Source organism: Salminus brasiliensis, chromosome 23 (genome assembly GCF_030463535.1).
Source record: "Salminus brasiliensis chromosome 23, fSalBra1.hap2, whole genome shotgun sequence".
NCBI classification, from domain to species: domain Eukaryota; kingdom Metazoa; phylum Chordata; class Actinopteri; order Characiformes; family Bryconidae; genus Salminus; species Salminus brasiliensis.
Genome location: NC_132900.1, coordinates 6933924 through 6953191, shown reverse-complemented (window position 1 = coordinate 6953191; position 19268 = coordinate 6933924). Strand labels below are relative to the sequence as shown.

The window sequence follows — 19268 nt, the reverse complement described above, 5'->3', positions numbered from 1 at the left end:
CTGGAAGTTGGAGTGAGTTTTTTTTTTTTAGAGTTGGCTATCTTAGGAGGATATCTGTTTGTGCAGGTAACTATTACTGAGCAGAATTATTAGGCAACTTAATAAAAGACAAATATATACCCATCTCACTTGTTTATTTTCACCAGGTAAACCAATATAACACAAAATTTAGAAATATAAATTCAGAAATAAATATTTCTGACATTCAAAACCAAAACCAAAAACAAATCAGTGACCAATATAGTCACCTTTCTTTACCATGACACTCAAAAGCCTTCCATCCATAGATTCTGTCAGTTGCTTGAACTGATCAACATTGCGTGCAGCAGACACCAGCCTCCCAGACACTGTTCAGAGAGGTGTACTGTTTTCCCTCCCTGTAGATCTCACATTTTATGAGGGACCACAGGTTCTCCATGGGGTTCAGATCAGGTGAATAAGGGGGCCATGTCATCATTTTTTCCTTACTGGCCAGCCACGCTGTGGAGTATTTGGATGCATGTGATGGAGCATTGTCCTGCATGAAAATCATGTTTTTCTTGAACGATACCGACTTCTTCTGGTCTGGGAGTTGAGCTTCACTCCATCCTCAACCCGAAAATGTCCCACAAGTTCATCTTTGATGATACCAGCCCATACCAGTACCCCACCTCCACCTTGCTGGTGTCTGAGTCAGAGTGGAGCTCTCTGCCCTTTACTGATCCAGCCTCGGGCCCATCCATCTGCCCCATCAAGAGTCACTCGCATTTCATCAGTCTATAAAACGTTAGAAAAATCAGTCTTAAGATATTTCTTGGCCCAGTCTTGACATTTTATCTGATGTTTCTTGTTCAAAGGTGGTTGTTTTTCAGCGTTCTTTACTTTGGCCATGTCCCTGAGTATCGCACACCTTGTGCTTTTTGATACTCCAGTAACGTTGCAGCTCTGAAATATGGCAAAACTGGTGGCAAATGGCATCTTGGCAGCTTCACGCTTGATTTTCCTCAATTCATTGTGACCCTGTTGGCTATTTGCCATGAAACGCTTGATTGTTCGGTGATCAGGCTTCAAAAGTTTGGCAATTTCAAGACTGCTTCATCCCTCTGCAAGACATCTCACAATTTTTGACTTTTCAGAGTCCGTCAAATCTCTCTTCTGACCCATTTTGCCAAAGGAAAGGAAGTTGCCTAATAATTAAGCACACCTTATATAGGGTGTTGACGTCATTAGATCACACACCTTCTCATTACAGAGATGCACATAACCTGATTTACTTAATTGGTAGTTGGCTTTCAAGCCTATAGAGCTTGGAGTAGGACAACATGTATAAAAAGGATGATGTGATCAAAATACTCATTTGCCTAATAATTCTGCACACAGTGTATTGAGGCCCAATTATTTTAACAGTAGATGTAGATGTATCTTTAACACTGATATGCAAAAAACTTTTGTTCTGATTCATGTGTAAATCGTATCGACTGGGGACTGTACTGTGTTTACATACAATATTTAATTATTTTAGTCCAATAATTATTGGTTTCCCATAATCTCTTTAAGAAAGCAGGATGACGTGAGTGAATGTTGTTTGTGTTGGCATGGTTAAAACACTAAACCACATCCTAGGTGCTTTCCCCACGGAAACACACAGGTTCCTGAAAGAGCGAGGGTGAATATGACACTGTGTGTAAATCCACTAGACACTAGACCCTGCGTCCCAAGTCTAAACTTCAAATCACTTTTGTCTGTAGATTTCTTCTTTACGTCTTCTATCATTCACTGAAGCTCTGGTAAAAGCTTTCCTTCTAACTTAATTGTAATGGAGTTTTCATTCACTGTTTTCCCCACAGAAGAGTCGTGCCTGTTGTTGTCCTGTTGTGGCACGTTTGGGGCGTGTGTGTGCATGTGTGAAGGCTCAATCATGCAGTGTGTCCTCCGCTATTAGATGGATAAGGGTGAAAGTTTGTAAGGCAATGATAAGACTTGATAAGACACAGACAGACTTCAGATGCAATCACACTTTCTCTCTACTCATCACATAGCCCCCATTCCTCTGTACGTTCCTGATGCAAGGTCAGCCTACAAAGGCCAGCCTTGGCGAGTCTGGGTGTGTTTTGCATATTTATCTGCAAATGCAAACAGGCAGTCACATATTCAAGAGTGACATTACATGTATTATAACATGCTAAAACTTATATCATAGTTTTGTGAAACAACAAATGCACTGAAAAAGATATATGTACGTTTCTCTAGTCAGCCAGCCGAGACATGCTTGGTGTACAAAGTTTGCTAATGTTGATAATTGCTGCCAGTTTAAGCCAATCGTTGAGGATGAGCTTCCATTATTTGTTTAGCTAAATTAGCCATGTAGCACCAGTGCAGAACTAATGAAGAACAATTTGGACACAAATAAGTGTTCAATCAGTTTGTGTAAAACTTTTCTAATGCTGGAAACTGCTGCTAAATAATGCTAATTGTTGGGTGTGAGCTTCCAATATTAGTTTAGCTAAATTAGCCTCGTAGCTCCAGTGCAAAACTAAAGAAGCCCATTCTGGATGTCAATCAGTCTTGGGCGAGCAGTTTGTGTACAGCTTTAAAATGTTCTAACTTCTGCTAAATGATACTAATTGTTGGGTTTAGCTAAATTAGCTACATTAACTAAATTAGCCTTGTTTGAGTGCAAAACTAAAGAAGCACATTAGATACACCAAAAGGTCTTGGCTGATCAGTTTGTGTAGAAAGTTTCCTAATATTGCTAACTGCTGCTAAATTACTCTAATTGTTGGGTTTAGCTAAATTAGCTCAATTAGCCTCAAGTGCAAAACTAAGGCAGCATATTTCAGGCACAACTGAATCTTGGCTACTAGTGTGTTGGAGATGAGGGGGGGGGGGGGGGGGTAAATTATCCTTATAGCTCCAATGCAAAACTAAAGAAGCATATTTCAGACACCAGTAAGTCTTGGCTGATCTATTTGTGGTAGATCAGTCAAACATCAAATGTACAGAAAAAGAAATATACAGTCTGGCAACAGTTTTGTCCCATAGGCCATTACACCCCCTAAACACTCAAGGACTGAACTGGCCAAATCAAGGACTTAAACTCACACTGACTATTAACTGATGGCTTGTTTTTATATTACTAGTACAACAACACACACAGCACGAAAGCAATCTTCACCTGAGATGGCCTCATATTTTCAACTTCCAAAATGTTGCTGCCCACTATTATACTCAGAGATTTCCCACACACACACCAGCCAAATGGATCCCAGCCAGTCACGGTTCAGAGGTTAACAAGGTGTCCTGATTGTCCAATGGGTCTTGCTGTGTCCAAGTGAAAAACAGGAAAGAACTGATCCTGTTAGTGATTGTGAAACTAGGAGACAACTAAAACAAAAAGCCCCACCTGCATTCAAGCACCTTGTTGATTACTGTAGTTCTTAGTCATACTGTGCTCCAAACTGCATCAACAGGTCTGCATGATTTCAATTAAGACCTGGATGCAGTTTGAAAGTAGAGTAAGTAAGTTTGCAGGCCAGTATTTACAAAAAAATACTGCTTTTTTGTTAAACTCTCAAATATACTTTCTTGTGATTTCTACCACTGCATGGCGTACTCCTAAACGTTCGCTTAAAACAGCAGAAAAGTGTGGCAGTAAATACGGTTGTGCTATGATTGAGTTGTGCCTGTAACTGACCTAAACCCCCATGTGATCGGTGTAAAGCCTTGCAAGTTGCAGAGGAGGTCTTATGGTCAGAGATGTTTGCAGTGCAGCCAAGGCCTGTTGTTATTGTTTCTGTTAGCTGAGGCAGAACTCAGTGGAGTCTGGCTAATAACTGGCAGGAGAGGCCTTGCACATTCTGCTCATTGGGTTTCACGTAACTCACATGGGAAATTACTACAATGAGATGATTCATCTCTGATCTCTGTTTTCTTTCCTTCAAAAACAGGGCCTGCTTTCTGCTCTGTTCCACCACAATTGCATCTGTCACTATTTAGGATATGCATTAACAAGTTCATAAATATGAAAACTTCATCAGCATTTTTTTTCTCTCTCTCTCTGATGTATGAAGATGATTTGATCCAAAACGACCCATTTCTCATTTCTTATTAGCTTTAGCAACTTCAAGATATTGGACAGGATACTACCATAACAGGTCCTCAGGGACCACTGAACGTTCCCATTTTTGCCATATCCTTGTCTTTCAAGTTGGGTTGTGGTCATTCTGAAGGTCCCTGAAGCCCAGGTTGAGAATGACTTCTTTATAGGAATGTTTCAGTCAGAATGCTAATTTTGCTAGCCACCAGTTAGCTTAATGAAAATGGAATCGTGCTGATTGATAAAATGTAGCTTCCATTCAGTGTTGCCAATGTTACAGTGTATAGTTGAGCTGCTCATTTAAGTCATTTGCTTCATCTTTACTGCAACTGACTCACACTCACAAAACAGAGCTACACTATATGTCCAAATGTTTGTGAACACCTCTCCCTGTGAATGCATTCAGTTGCTTTGAACCCATTGCTGACACAGCAACCCAAATGCACTCACACAGCTTGTCTAGTCCCTGTAGAGAAGTATTGCCAATAGAATCAGAACAATCAGAACCCTCTGGAGCAGATAAACATGAACCAATTGGCATCATGCCTAATTGAGCTGTGGAGCAGGGGAACGATGAGTTGTGGGATGAGTTGAGGAGTTGGGGATGAGGTGGGGTGGTAATCATCCAACATCCTGACCTCCTCAATGTTTTGTGTCCAGCAATGCTCCTCCTCCAAAATCTAGTAGAAAGCATAGAAAGTATTAGTAGTATTTTTTAAGTATTGTTACCACAGCATCTTTCACTGCCTGGGTACACATGTTTGGATCTCTTTCCACCAGGAGGGGGGGCTAACAGTCATGATTTTATTGGAACCGAGCAGTTCACCCAAAGGACGTTTGGAAATACTCCACATCTAATTATATGGATTAGGTTCAGGATCTGTATAGAGAGACCAAGTCATCTGATTTAGTTTTAGATAACTATTGAAACTATTGTAGGTTTACAAGTTAATTAATTTGGGTTTTGCTGATTCATACATATTACATAATCTTATGAGCTGTATTTTTCTACAAGCCCTACTCATAGAAATCACTGATATAAATGAACCCCTTAAATCCCAAGGGCCTGTATGCCGACCTGATTTCTCATTCTCAGAATTTATGTCATATGTTTAACAGTAGGTTCAGTATCTAGAAAATTTATAGATAATGTATTATTCATATTAAAACTATTCTCAGAGTTTAAAATAATTACTATACTGAATCTACAGTTTAGAGAGTTGATGGATTAAAGTTAATGATCAATGTAACCCATTAAAGGGGAACCTAAGGGTCTGTGTGTGGGTCCACACATCAGTTTCTCACTCTAATATCTACATAATTTATTAGTTTCACAGTAGTTACCAAATAATTCATAGTGCTGAATAATAAGTGTTAAGACTAATGACTGAATAATACACATAGATTTCAAGGGGCAGTTTGACAACCAGTGTATATTATGTATCCTTTTGTGCAACAGAAAGGTTTCTATAAAGAAAAAAACATTAGATGACCCAAAAAGTGGGAAATGTAAAACCCAGCATTACAATTCTCACAGTAGAAACGCCAGTTATTTTCTTTGTACAGTTCTGGTTTTATGGAGTTATAATGCACACAAATGTAATAACACAAAATATTGGAAAATGTGAAATTCAAAACACCTGGATGCTCACGTCTCCTTTGTAGTGAATATACTGAAATAAAGACCTACTGGCTATATGTTAAAAAGTAAATATTGTGGCCTAGTACAGTAATTGGATGTATTGATGAAATGTGAACCCACCTGTGGCATACTTGAGTGTGTTTTTGATCTGTATTATTCGCTTTGTAAAATTATAAGACTTTGGACCATGGTTATCTAAAGCCTACTTGAAGTGCTAATACATAGATGATGACTCACCATTGCCAGTAATGCGGCACCCACCTGAGTGATTTTACCATGTCGCTAATGAGCACTGCACATCCCTGCTGTGATGGGTCTGGTGGCTGTTTATGTAACCCATCCATCTCTGGGGATGTCGCGTCATGATCCTCTGCTCTGTGATGCTCATCGATAGCCTTACACTCAGATTTACTACCAGCTGTAAACAGATGCCTAATCAATGACTTTTGAAAGTTCCCCTGTACTTACCCATTAGGCCTACAGCAAACAAAAGCCTATATATAATACTGCACAAAGGAATCAGGCCATTACTTAGGCTGAGCATGCATTATACATGAAAGTTAACCCCCTTAAACTCTAGGTCTAAAATTTAACTAATGAGATTGTAAGACTTACTATTCTGTAACTACTGCATATACTTGGTAATTGCTACTAAATTAGGTTATGAAGTTACAAGAAGGAGGATTGGCAGTTAAGGATTTACCCCTAAAAATGCTCACAGTACAAATAATGATTAGACAAGTCCAACATATACAGTAGTTATACAGTAAACAGTAGCCCCAAACATGCTCAATCAAATAGGAAATCCCTGCTGAAAAAAAAACAGTCTGGTCAGCTTAGTCTGGTTAAGCTGGTTGACAATCTTAGTACTTGACCAGTATAAGGTATGTTATCAATTGAAAATGAACAACAAGTATGATCAACCTTACCAAGTTAGACCAGCACTATGACCAAGCTTGACCATGCTGGTTGACCAGCATGACCAAAGTAAAAAGCAACACACAGTAGGCTGGTCAGAAGCTGGTTAACCAGCTAGTTTACCAGCATAGGATATGTTTTTGCTTGGATTACCAGCTTTTCAACCATCTTGATCATGAAAGACCAGTTTAGGTAATCTGAATCCAGCAACCAACAAAATCTGGTCTTGAGCTGGATTTATCACCAGGGATGGTCTATTCAAACTTTGCTTCTATAGTTTTGTACTGGAGCTAGTTTCCTACAAGGCTAATATAAGTGACTGAAAATGATTTTGTCTGACAGCAAAGAAATTAGCTTGCTAATGGCTTCCTCAAGTGAATTGTGCAAAGCTTGAGCTCTGTAAAAGTTATTACAAATTAACATAGCTGAGCTGGAAACTTATATTCTACTTGAAATTAATCCAAGTAGAGGTAAAATCATTGTGATTTAATATCCTCACAAGGGGAATGCTAACAGGCCTGTAGCGTTGTACATGCATGTTCATCATTGAATACTTTACAACACCTTCCCACATGGGTTAGATCACACAAATAGGAGCATCAGGAGGGGGGGTTAAACCCTTGCTGGAGAGCCTGGGTGTGTGCTGGATTTAGATCCAGCCCCTCACTAACACATCTGAGTCAGCTCATTAACACTGAACATGCTTGTCTCATTAGGATTAGGTATATCACAACAAAGCAATGAGATTCTCATTTACTTTAGTGTATTGTTTTTTCCGACATACATGATATCAATCAAAGATTGGGATGCACCTTCTCATAGATAGGTATTTCTTTTTAAATTATTTCCCACATTGTAAAAATAATAACTGTGAAATCAAAACACAAATCGGACAGATAGACTGATTGTTTGAACATTTAATATCTCTGAATGTCTGCTGTTGGTTTGGGCCCTGGCTTGTGCCTGGATAAACCAATATGAAGACCAGACAGTCTAAAGTGTCTTCAGCACTTGCTCCCAATATGCCACTTTCTTTTTTTGTTCTTCAGACATTGATTTTGTCTTCTCTTTTCAGTATTAAAGAAACACTTGTTCAGCACCGTCTTCTTCTTTGTCTGATCCCCAATACAGTGAAAGCATCCAGGCATTATCCAATGTCCAAAAGGGACCTTTTAAGCTAAATTGCTAAAATGTTATTTTATTAGGCCTATTCCTAATGAAATGTTCATATAATGTAAAGTTATTCAGGTGTATTTAAATGCTACAAATTAATATGTATATATAAGCTCCCTGGACAAAAAATAGGACCTTGCATGTTTAAGGTGGTAGTAAATTCAGGGTCCTGCAGGTGCCATTGCACAGGGATGATCAGGTCATTAAGAAGAGGTTGTACAGTGCAGTGAAATTCTTGTTGGTTGTGTGAAAATGGGTTGCAAAACAGATGTTAATGGTTGGCAAAAAGAGTGATCGCATTTGGCTGTGCCAAAGGCCATAGTGTGAAGGAAGTAGCTGAATTTGCAGGTCTACCAGCTGTAGCAAAAATCCACGTCTACAGAAACTACAGAAACTTTTTGCCAATCATTAACATGTGCTTTGCAACCCATTATCCACACATCAAACAAGACATTCACTTCTCGGTACCACCTTTTTCAATCTATAAATCGTAGCTTGATCATTCTTGCACAATTCCATCTGCAGGACCTGATTTACTATCACTTTAAATGTGTTTGACATTGATGATTAAGCCTTCAGATTAACATGTCCTCTTTATCTTGAGAGATTTGCTCAGTAGCTTCAGATAAAAGGAATTAGACATATGGTTTAAATGTCTAAATACTGTACATTATATGACGAGGAAATGAAATACTGAGATTTGAGTCTACACTATATATGGGATTAGCAGTTGAATGTAAAATTAAAGAGCTGTAATAAGGCCTTATGCTTCAGACCAACAATAGACAGCGGAATCAGTGTGACCTTGCTTCTGTCCTGTTGTGCAAAGTTTAACGCATCAGAGTGTAATGCGTGTCTTCACAGTGCCAGCAGAATAAAGCAGTGGGATAGATGGACATTGTGAAAGCAAAGGCTTGTTTTTTATCACATCTGCAGTGCTCTGGTTGAAATACTGTCCGGGTAATAAACATTGATTAAATTACACACAGACGGAAGCTGTTTAGGAAAACAGAGAGCTTGTGCTTTGGCTTAAAGTTGCCTCATAAGGTGAGAGAATTCTGATGGAAAATCTTTGTTTTGTAACAATGAACTGCACTTTTACTGTTTACTGCCTTTGGAGGTTTACAGACTGTAGCCCATCTGTTGCTGCAGATACAGTTTCTTAGCCCCTCTACCCCAACCATTATTGGAAGGTGGTTCACCTTTGGATAAGATAATAATTGGGTGGTGGGCCATTCACAGTACAGCAGTGACATTTGTATGGTGGCAGCATTGTAGAGTGCTGGTGCTGATACAAATGTGTCAGGCACGGCATTCCTACTACAATCAAATACAGTATATACAACCAACGGTGGTTCTGTAGTCAGAAACTGACCATTCGTGACGGGCTTGAGGATAAAAGATGAGTCTCTGGCCGTATACCTACGGGGTCTACCAACAAATTTCGACAGCAATTTTGCCCAAAAATAAAAGTGCTGTACAAATATTGTACATGGTAGGTTTCTTGTGTGGCCTAGCATTCAAATATCATGACAAACCTCAAATATGCCTGTTACGGTTGGGTCTGGTTGTGGCTTACAATATACTCTGCACCATGCCTGACCTGTAAGTGCCTTAAGTGGACCTAATTTGGCACCAAATCTTTTAAATGTAGAGGTTGCAAATGTATGAATAAGGTTCGTAAAGACATCCAGCACAAACAACAAAGTTGACCAAGGAAGAATTTTACTGACCGAAAAATGTTTCCTGAACAAATACTGTAAATACAGAACACAGAGAAAAGTCCACTGACATCTTACAAGTGTATGAAACAGGAATTGTTCAAATGGGCAGATACTGAGATCAGTCCATAGGTTATCCAAGCCATTAGCAGGAAAGAGCTAGAAAGAGCAGTAGAAGAACCTTGTACAAAAATAAAGCTTTGTGATACATGTAAAGGCACAACAAGGTAAAGGTTATCGATAACCAACAAATCAACATCAGGTCATTATACTATACAGACCAACAAAAACACATTAGGGAATTGAAAATTTGGAATTTCCATCCACAAACAACTACAGGAGTGTGTCAACTCTGCATTCATTACAGGAACAGTTCACATAGTGCACACATGCAAATTTATGAACGTATAAATTTATTAAGCAATAAAGGGTTGATTTATTAATCAATAGAAACATGTAGAAAGTGGTGAAAACCCTGGGAATATTAACCCTTATCTCTGAACTATGAACACAGTCTTTGTCCTTCAATCGCATCTTGTTTTAATACCCTCTAACATGGCTAACAATGAATAAAAACTAGAAGCCAGCAGTTAGCATCATGTCATTTTCATAGTGTGAGCTATTGTAGTTAACTGTGAATACAGCCCAATGTTTTGATGACACTGCCATAATAGCATGGCTACCATGGCTAACTGTAAACCCATGCCTGTGCTTACCAGTGAGCATCATGTCATTTCCATAATGCTAGCTACTGTTTCCATAACGTTAGCTATTGTAGCTAACTGTGAATACAACCCGTTATATTGATCACACTTTCATAATAGTATGGCTACCATGGATAACTGTAAATCCACCAGTGAGCATGATGTCATTTCCCTGATGCTATACTGTAGCTGACCGTGCACTGTCCAATAGTTCTAGGCTATAATGATAATTCCTGGCCATTGGCTTTCATTCATTGTTAGTGATTCTTTTAAATCCATCTATCACACCTCATTGAAGCCTTTGTCCCAAATCAACTACTGCGATGGGGAGCGCTTTTTAGTTCAGCAGCTGCTGTTTGTTACACCACAGCACTTTCAAACTGCCCTCTTTCCAGTCTGTCTTTGTGGTCCCTCCAGGTGGAGGCCGGCATGCTGCTGTAAGGGTCCAGCAGGATTCGGAAGCAGCGCACTAGCAGGAAGACCAGGATCAGCAGCAGAAGGCCCACAAAGCATAGGGCCGTGCTCTGCTCCGTATCAGGGGCCAGAGGAAGGCCAGCTGTGGCCCCGGAGCCTGCAGCCGAACCCAAAGACTGGAGCTCATAGTCCAACAGAGGGGCTCTGCTCATCTTGCCCAACAATGAAGCCACAAGGTCACTAGTGCAGAAGTGACGGACATCAGTAATCCGGGCTACTGGAGGTAAGAGGAAGACCTGACTGGAAGGAGCTCCAGAAACAAATCTGAAAGTTAAAGATATAACACTGTTAAATGCTTCACAGCTGTGGTTCTCAACTCAATTATTTTGATATTTAATAATAATTCATTATGGTTTTATAATAATAATACCAGTAACGCCATATGTGTAGCACTTTTCATGCTTTAAAAAGACAGCTAAATTTTTTTAATGGAAAAGTTTTATCCTTAAAACTATCCATAATTTCAATACCCTCTAACATGCCTAACAATTAATAAAAAGTAGTAGCCACCTTTTAGCATGATGTCATTTATGTAATGTGAGTTGTTGTAAAAAAACCCCCACATAAAACCACAAATAATCATATATTATAATATAATATAATAATTGTTATTAAGAAGAAGTAATAATAATAATATTGATGATAATAATAATAATACTAGTAAGTGATAAAAAGCTAAAATTACTTTCTATAAAAAACGTGTAAAGAAAAAATAGAAAATAAAAATAAATAAATAAAAATAAATAAATAAAAATAAATAAATGAAAATGAAAATAAATATTAAATGAAATGCTACTAAAGTTTACAATCTTTTGATTAAAAACAGAACAAAATCAATTAAACTGTATTCTTAGCTTCCTAAAACTGTCTCTGTAGTTACTAAATAATACCCCTAAGTGTGTAATAAGCCTTTCTGCACTGACTTTCTCAGGTTTGTTATCACAGGAAAAACACCAGAATAGGACAGGGGTGCATCAGGGCCATTGCTGCACTGAACACACTCTAACTGAATCATAGGGGACCTCAGCCAGGTTGTATTGTACCATAACCACGGTTACAGTCATGACATGCTGATTTACACTGGTTTATATAAAGATCAGTGAGATAATAAGCACACAGTGGAATTGCTCGTGGTAGCCACACACATGTACATGTTCAGGTGTTCTGTTCAGCAGGATATTCCTCACCTGGAGGGCTGACAGGGCAAAGTGAACTCAAGCAAACAAAGAGAGGCTTCCATGTCAGGCAGCAACGTGAAGTGCAGCAGAGGCACTCATTGATTTTGATCTTAATCAATATCCAGCACATAAAAGAGACAGGCTGCTAAATAATAAAGCTACCAAGGCAGGCAGGGCTGTTATCATATAAATAAAGAAACATGTATTTTACGGAATATTGAAATCATTATCACATGGACTGCTCATACTTTCACACAGCAACACACCGTAAACCGCAGTAATTCAGAACAATGTATAAAAACGTTTTGAACTTTTAATGGAAGAAAATATATTTAAAGTCAATTTTAATGGAAAAAAAATATTTAAAGTCAATTCTTATTGGTCCATTCATCAGGAAATTGCAATGTAAATAATTTCATAGACTGTTATTCTATATTATTGTATAATTGCACTGTATTTTAATTATAAATTGATGTTTTTAAAAATAGACCTAAAATAATCATTTTTTCATTTACTTAGTTAAAGTGAGGAACCCCGTTTCCCAACTTTTCAAAGGCACAGTATGGCTGGAACTGCGTTATACTGTTAATCATTTTATCTCATAATTTATATCAGTTACATTACATGTTCAAATATTTGTTGACACCCCTTTTTTTGTTGGCCAAGTTGCGGCCATTGCTGAAACAGATGTGCAAATGCACACACACAAAGCTTGTCTAGTCTCTGTAGATAAGTACTGCCAATAGAATAGGACTCTCTGGATAAGATTAACATGAACCTATTGGCACAATGCCCCCTAATGTCAAGCGTGGGCTAGAGGGGTATAAAAAGATCCCCAGTATTGAGCTGTGAGGCAGTGTTAAAAATGTGTTCTCTGGAATGATGGTTGGTGCAGGGGTAGCAAGGTGGGGTGATGGTCATCCAACATCCTGACATGATTAACACTCTTGTCACTGAATGCAATCAAATCCTCACAGTGATGCTCTTCCAAAATCTAGTAGAAATCCTTCGTGCCCGGGCAGTAGACACAGTTACTTCAACAAGAGCAGGATAAACTCTGTTTAATACCCTTGATTTCAGATAAACCAGTGAATGAGCAGGTATCCCAATCCTGTAAGTTGTTCATATAGTGTATCTTTTTTCTTCTTTTCCAAGATTCCCAATAAAATATTGAATAAAATGTTAATAAGCCTGAAATGCATCCTTACTGAGGTAATACTGAATATAAAATGACCAAAATTATTCCACACTTTTGGACAGTACCATAGTTTTTAACTCTATTCTCACTCTGTTAGACTTTTTAAAGCACTTTTACATTTTTCTTGCAGTGCATCCATATAGAAAGGTAATAGAACCAAGGAGCTGAGTGCTCAGGAGCTCCATATACACTCAGCAGATTTGACTCCAACTGGCCGCTCGGCTGCATTCACACAGACGAGTTAATAGGCAGAGGTTGAGGATAAGCCAAAGGGCTTTCTCTAACAGAGCCAAAGACAGAACAGATCATAGAGGCCAGACTGTGCAGCAGTTAGGAACTGTCTGCAGATTGTACAGATTGTAAAAAACCCCAGAAAAGCAAGATTCATATCATATCTTCAGAAATGGACCTATACCCTCCAGGACAGCCCAGCTGGCCACCAACGCCGTCACACATTGTTCTGGGGTTGAATGTACGGGGGACGCTGGGTGACCAAAATTCAATGCCAGGTCAGCGTCTAATGCCAGAGTCTAATAGCAACAACAGCTGATGTGAGGTTAAGTAACCAACGTCCAATCCGACGTCTTCCCAACATCACATGTCAGCGTCATATTGACGTAAAATACCAGCGTTTAGTTGTGAGGTGACCAAAAGCAAAAGGTGAAATTCTAATGTTATTAGACGTTGATATGTTTGTTTTAGATGTTAAGTCATGGTGTTAAGTGGCCAAATTTCAACGTCTGTCTAACGTTGGAGCTTGATATCGGGCCAGTGTTGGTTTTTAGCTGATATGCATCTTTGATTACCAACCACAATTCAACATCTGCTTAACAGTGATTTTTGATGTCAACCCTTTTTTTTTTCCAACCAAAACTTAACGTCTGTCCGACGTCCAACGTCAAATTGATGTCTGGTGCCTACTGGGATAAATGTGGCTTAAAGTGTCCAGAATTTGGATCATGATAAATAACATAAGAAAATGCCTTTGTGTAAAACGTTTATTAAACGTGCCCCCAAGCCAGCCTACTCCACAGGTAAAAACGATATAGTAACACACACACACACACACACACACACACACACACACACACATTAATAAATATCAACAATCAATCACAGATCAGTCTCAAGACTCACTGATCCACCAGAGAGTCATCCTCTGTTCACCGGTAACAGATGCACCACTGTGCTGTGCTTATTCCTTCATTCCAGATGTTAAGATTAGACTCTGAACCCGCTCAACCCGGGGACAGTGTGTAAGATGTGTGAAGTGATTCAGCTCTAGTCCTCCTCCTCTTCTGCTGCATTTAAAACAGTGAATGCTACTCACCAGTCTCTCGCGCTCTCCATTGCTGTTCCCCAATGCTGCTGCCGCGCGCTCTGACTCTACAGCACTTCAGCGCGAGCTTCCCTATCGTGTCGATTCTATTGGTCTGCAGCGCGCACGCGGAGGCGGGGGGAGTCTGTCCGAGAGCAACAGTTAAGCCTGAGCATCATCATCATCATCATCATCATCACCACTTTACTCTATCATAATAACCCTCAGGCTCAGAACCCGCCCAGCTAACATGTCCATCTGGGAACCAGAAAGATTTTTCCTCGAGTTCCTTGTTGGCCCCACATATGGATGCCCACCTGGGTCAGTGATGGGAACAGGAGGGGCTAAAGATGGGCCCATCTGGCTTGTACACTGTACACTGTTTAATGTATCAGATCCTTGAGGAACTTTTGGAGGTTCTTCAGTTTGAGGTACCTTTTAAGATTCTTTGAGAAACCTTCAAGGAACCTGTTTGTTCTATACCTTTTTCTTGAAGATTGAAGGTTTCTCAAAGCACCTTAAGAGGTTCCTCTACAATTTCAAATGGCAGAACCTCCAAAAGTTCCTCACTGATCTAATACATTTAACAGTGTATATGGGGCCTAGATTGGGAAGCCCGAATGGGTCCCAGTAACAACATATGTTCAAACAAACTCAGAGCCCATGCCCACTTGGAACCCACCTAGACGACGACCAACCCATGTGAGCCCCACATGAGCATGTGGGCTGGTGGGGCTGGCTGGCTGGCTGATGTGCAGGTTTGGACATAGCCCTTGTTAATCAGCTGATCAGTTGGATCAGTAGTGGTAGAGCATAGAGAACACCAAACTACACAGAGCAGTGGGTCGGTACTTCATCTTAATCATCATCTTCATCATCATGCTTGAAATAATCACTGTAAACATAATCCCCACCATGGTCATCATCCACCTGACTTTAAGTCATCATCATCACTCTCCTATTTACTACCCATCATCATCATCACTATCATCCACCTGACGATGGGGGCAGTTAGGATGATTCTAAGGGCCTCTGACTGAGAGGGGTAATAAAAAATGTATTAATTGAATATTTTGGCAGAATTGTCAGACCTGTATGGCATAGTGTCATATCGTGTCATTGTGATTTGCTGCTCGAACACACCTGATTCACCTCACCTGTTAGTGTCCAGGTTTAGTAGATCTGTTACAGCACGGAAATCAGAAACCCTGCTCTTAACCACGACCCATTATTGTTATTTATCCCATCATAATCACTTTGCTACTGACAATGAACCATCACAGCACCACCATCACCATAATCATCACCATCATCCTCATCATTATCTTAATCACCAACATAATCACAATAATTAATCATTAGAAATAATGTATCATCAGTCTTAATGCCACCACTTGTGTGATAAATGCAAATAACTGTAAATAAATATGAATATGATGGATATTTGTAAAATGATGTAAACTTGTGTGTATTATGTAATCTGTGTAAATACACACACCTGATTCATTTAGGCATAACTAGAAAAGTCACCCGTGCTGTATCTACAGAATATCATCACTATCACATTAAAACCTTGTATCTTCATTTTTCATATTTTGATATAATGTAAATCTGGCAGTTGTTCTATGTATAATCTCAACATTTTACGACGACCATCGAAATGCCTCAAAATACTCCAGTACTCCAATTTTGTATTTTTACACTGACTTTTATTGAAAGCTGAAAGTTTTGTTTTTGTACTAGTTACTGTTTTGGAGATAAGAGGGTCACGTGACAGCGAAGATATATAACATATAGATGGGTGTCTTTATGAAGGTCATATCACACAGAACTGACCTGCTCATTGTGTAAATGCTTTTTTTAAATGTAGTATTAATTGTTCAAGATATGGATTAGAGGACTGCGTTAGTGTATCACTGCATGAAGCCATTTAGTTTTCTTAATACCTTAGGATCACAAAAACAGCTGCACTCTTGAACCCAGTTCTAGAAACTGACTCACAAACTGCTTTATAAATAGTTTCTATTTTTGTTTTAGTTTCCCCCTTTTTTTATCCTCATGTTTCATATCAGGTTCCTGTCTGCAGATCTCATCCCGGCTCTCCATCTGTCGCTCAATCAGACTCGTGAAAGGACAGTAATTCATTTATAAGAGATCCAGATATCCTGAGGAAACGCAGCATATTATTTCATATAGAGCTGGATTGTGAGGCATATGCTCATGGTAATCGTCTGTTGGAGCAGATGGGTCAGTGCTGAACTTTGAACGGCCTTAAATGCTTTAGCATATCTGTGTCTTTTTCAAAGTGGGGCAGGTATGGATAATGGTCTTCTACCTCCAGGTTTGACACATAAAAATGATTATCTTTCAACCTTCACTTTAATAATACCTTCAAAGCACAGTCTGAAGAGTTTACCTTTTTCTCCTGTACACACACAAAGTATTGGTGCATAACGATGGCAAAAGCATAATCTACACAAACTACACAAAATTCACACAAACACTAATAGAAATAACATTTTATATTAATTTGTGCAAACAATAATATGTCAATGCGCCAAACAATTAGGCCTCCATCAGCACATTATCAAGGTCTGGAATATACATGTATATGGACAAAAGTATTTGGACACCTGCTCATTCATTGTTTCTTCCAAAATCAGCAGTATTTTCTGTGGCACTATAAGTCAAGGTGAACGTAGTAATGGGTCATTTCACAAGATTGTAAAAAATGACCAATGTGGACATTTTTACTGTGTTGACTTGGCTTCCAAATTCCCTAGATCTCAGTGCAATTAAAGGGACCATAGAGTGGAAATTTACCTTGGTATAGTTGAATATTAAAAGGGTGTTGTTTAAAACCACACCCCAAAAAGTTACATATTTACTATTTATACATCAAAAATCAATTGAAATACTCAGTAATTGTATTCTTCACACCTGTCGGATGTGCTAGAATGGATCAAGTGGATTTTCTCCCAACAGCCATTAAAAACATTAACACTACTAAAAGATGTCATACTGACAGTGGGTTTTACATTATGTAAATGATTTAGGACAAATCAATCAATAGGATTTATGTCCTACATAGTTTCCCTGTTTAGTGATACAACATTTTATTATAACAGAGATGATGTGATCAATGGCTATGTGCTCTTATCATACTATGTTCATTTTACCTTGTTAACTCTGACCGTCAGGCTGTCAATTATAAGGCCTTTTTCAATACCTTTGTCGTCTTCAGGTATTTTCATACTGATGCAAGTGTTGGCAGAAATTGTGTTTACTGTCTGGAGAATTCTTCCTCCTGGGGGTTTAGACCTGCTCTGATCTGGCCACTCAGCATTTTGTGGTGTTTCAGTCACTGAGGGAACAATGCACAAATAAACAGCAGAGCAGTGCTGTACTGGCAGCTTTTCCAACTTTATCTTCTGGACGCTCAGGTTTTAAAAAGCAAAAAACATGGTTATACCTCGTTCTACCATACTGACAGTTTACAGGGGGTGAATGATGATGATGATGATGATACCTGAATTTAATCAGTGTTGGCAGATAATTGTTAACAAGGCACTAAAATGTCAAAAGTTATTTTCCTTGGCAGAGCTGAATAATGAGAGTTCAGTAGATGAAAGTAACAAACCGTGAACCTCAAACACTTGTCCGTAATCAAAACAAAGCTGGATTCCAATCCAGCCCATCAAAACCCCCCAAAATGTTTCATTATAATCTTGATTCCTTATATTTGCACCCTCAAAATGTACCCAAACCCAGCCCAGTAGAGAAAGCCCCAATCAAAGCTCAGAAAACAGTCAAATATGACAGTAATTTTGTGAGAATATGGTTGTTGACATTGGGGGGGGGGGGGGGGGGGGGGGGGGAGTTAAGCTCTGTTTTATTGGTTAGTTTACAACACTGCAAAAAAAACATATATTACAGCATAGTTTTAACACTAACAAAAGCACTGTATTTTTTCCCACGTCTTACTGGATAGTGCTTGCTCAGCATGATGTGCTAGCAAGCTGAAGAAATTGCAGCCGGTTAGCTTTTAGCCTTGCTTTCACTTATGTTCTGGGTTTAGCCCTTCTGGTGTGTACTTTTTAGCCTAAGAGCCCTTTTGCAGACACTGGTTCAGGAAAAGCCGCGGTTTAGAAGTTTGGTTCACTTAGCAACCTGTATTCCCATAACCAGCAGATCTAGGGGTGGTGTGCTGGTCTCCAGTATCAAGTAACAGGGTTGTAAATATTCCCATAAAACTGATTTTTGAATATGCATTCACAATATTCACCATTCACAAACACAACTTGTGGAGTCGGCCCCTAGTTGAGGCTAGCAGGGGTCTTTATGGTCGTGTATTGTACCTACACTAATGCTCTTTAGATGTGTGTAACATGTTTAATATTACTTTAGGTAATGTTGTTAGACATGGTGGCACATGTTTTGGGTCAGTTAGCGGTTATGGGAAGCCTGTTGTGTTAGGTGACCTTACCTAGGCTGTCATGCTCAGTGAGTCACTATTAAAATCAATACTATTGAAATCAGTTGTTCAATAGTGGGGTGTAGCGGTTATGCTTCAGGTTGTGTGTAAAAAGGACTTTACTAGGGACTTTAACACTACTTAGGTTCAAACTATCGTTTAGTTTATAATTTTTTATGTGCGCTGAGGTGCATCAGCATCAGCCAGCTCTGGCTCAGCAGTCTATCAGACAGTTGGAACACACACATTATTTGCTGCTTTGAATTATCTCTGCCTTTTATGAGATTATAATTTAATTAGACGTTTTTATGGTACAGTGGACCCTGATGTTCATTACCTTTGTGCTTTATTTAGGGATCCTGGACCTATATGAACACACTGCATATTGAACAT

General features: G+C 39.1%; 1 protein-coding gene across 1 annotated transcript; it reads right to left on the bottom strand.

Annotated features, from left to right (window-relative positions):
- Window positions 1-9516: 9516 nt before the first annotated feature.
- Window positions 9517-14496, bottom strand: LOC140545902 (cortexin-1). The gene is made up of 2 exons (XM_072668940.1): window positions 14414-14496; window positions 9517-10971 (listed from the first exon to the last, which is right to left on the bottom strand). The coding sequence occupies exon 2, from the start codon at window positions 10857-10859 to the stop codon at window positions 10593-10595; it is 267 nt and encodes an 88-aa protein (XP_072525041.1). The 5' UTR covers window positions 10860-10971; window positions 14414-14496; the 3' UTR covers window positions 9517-10592.
- Window positions 14497-19268: the final 4772 nt, after the last annotated feature.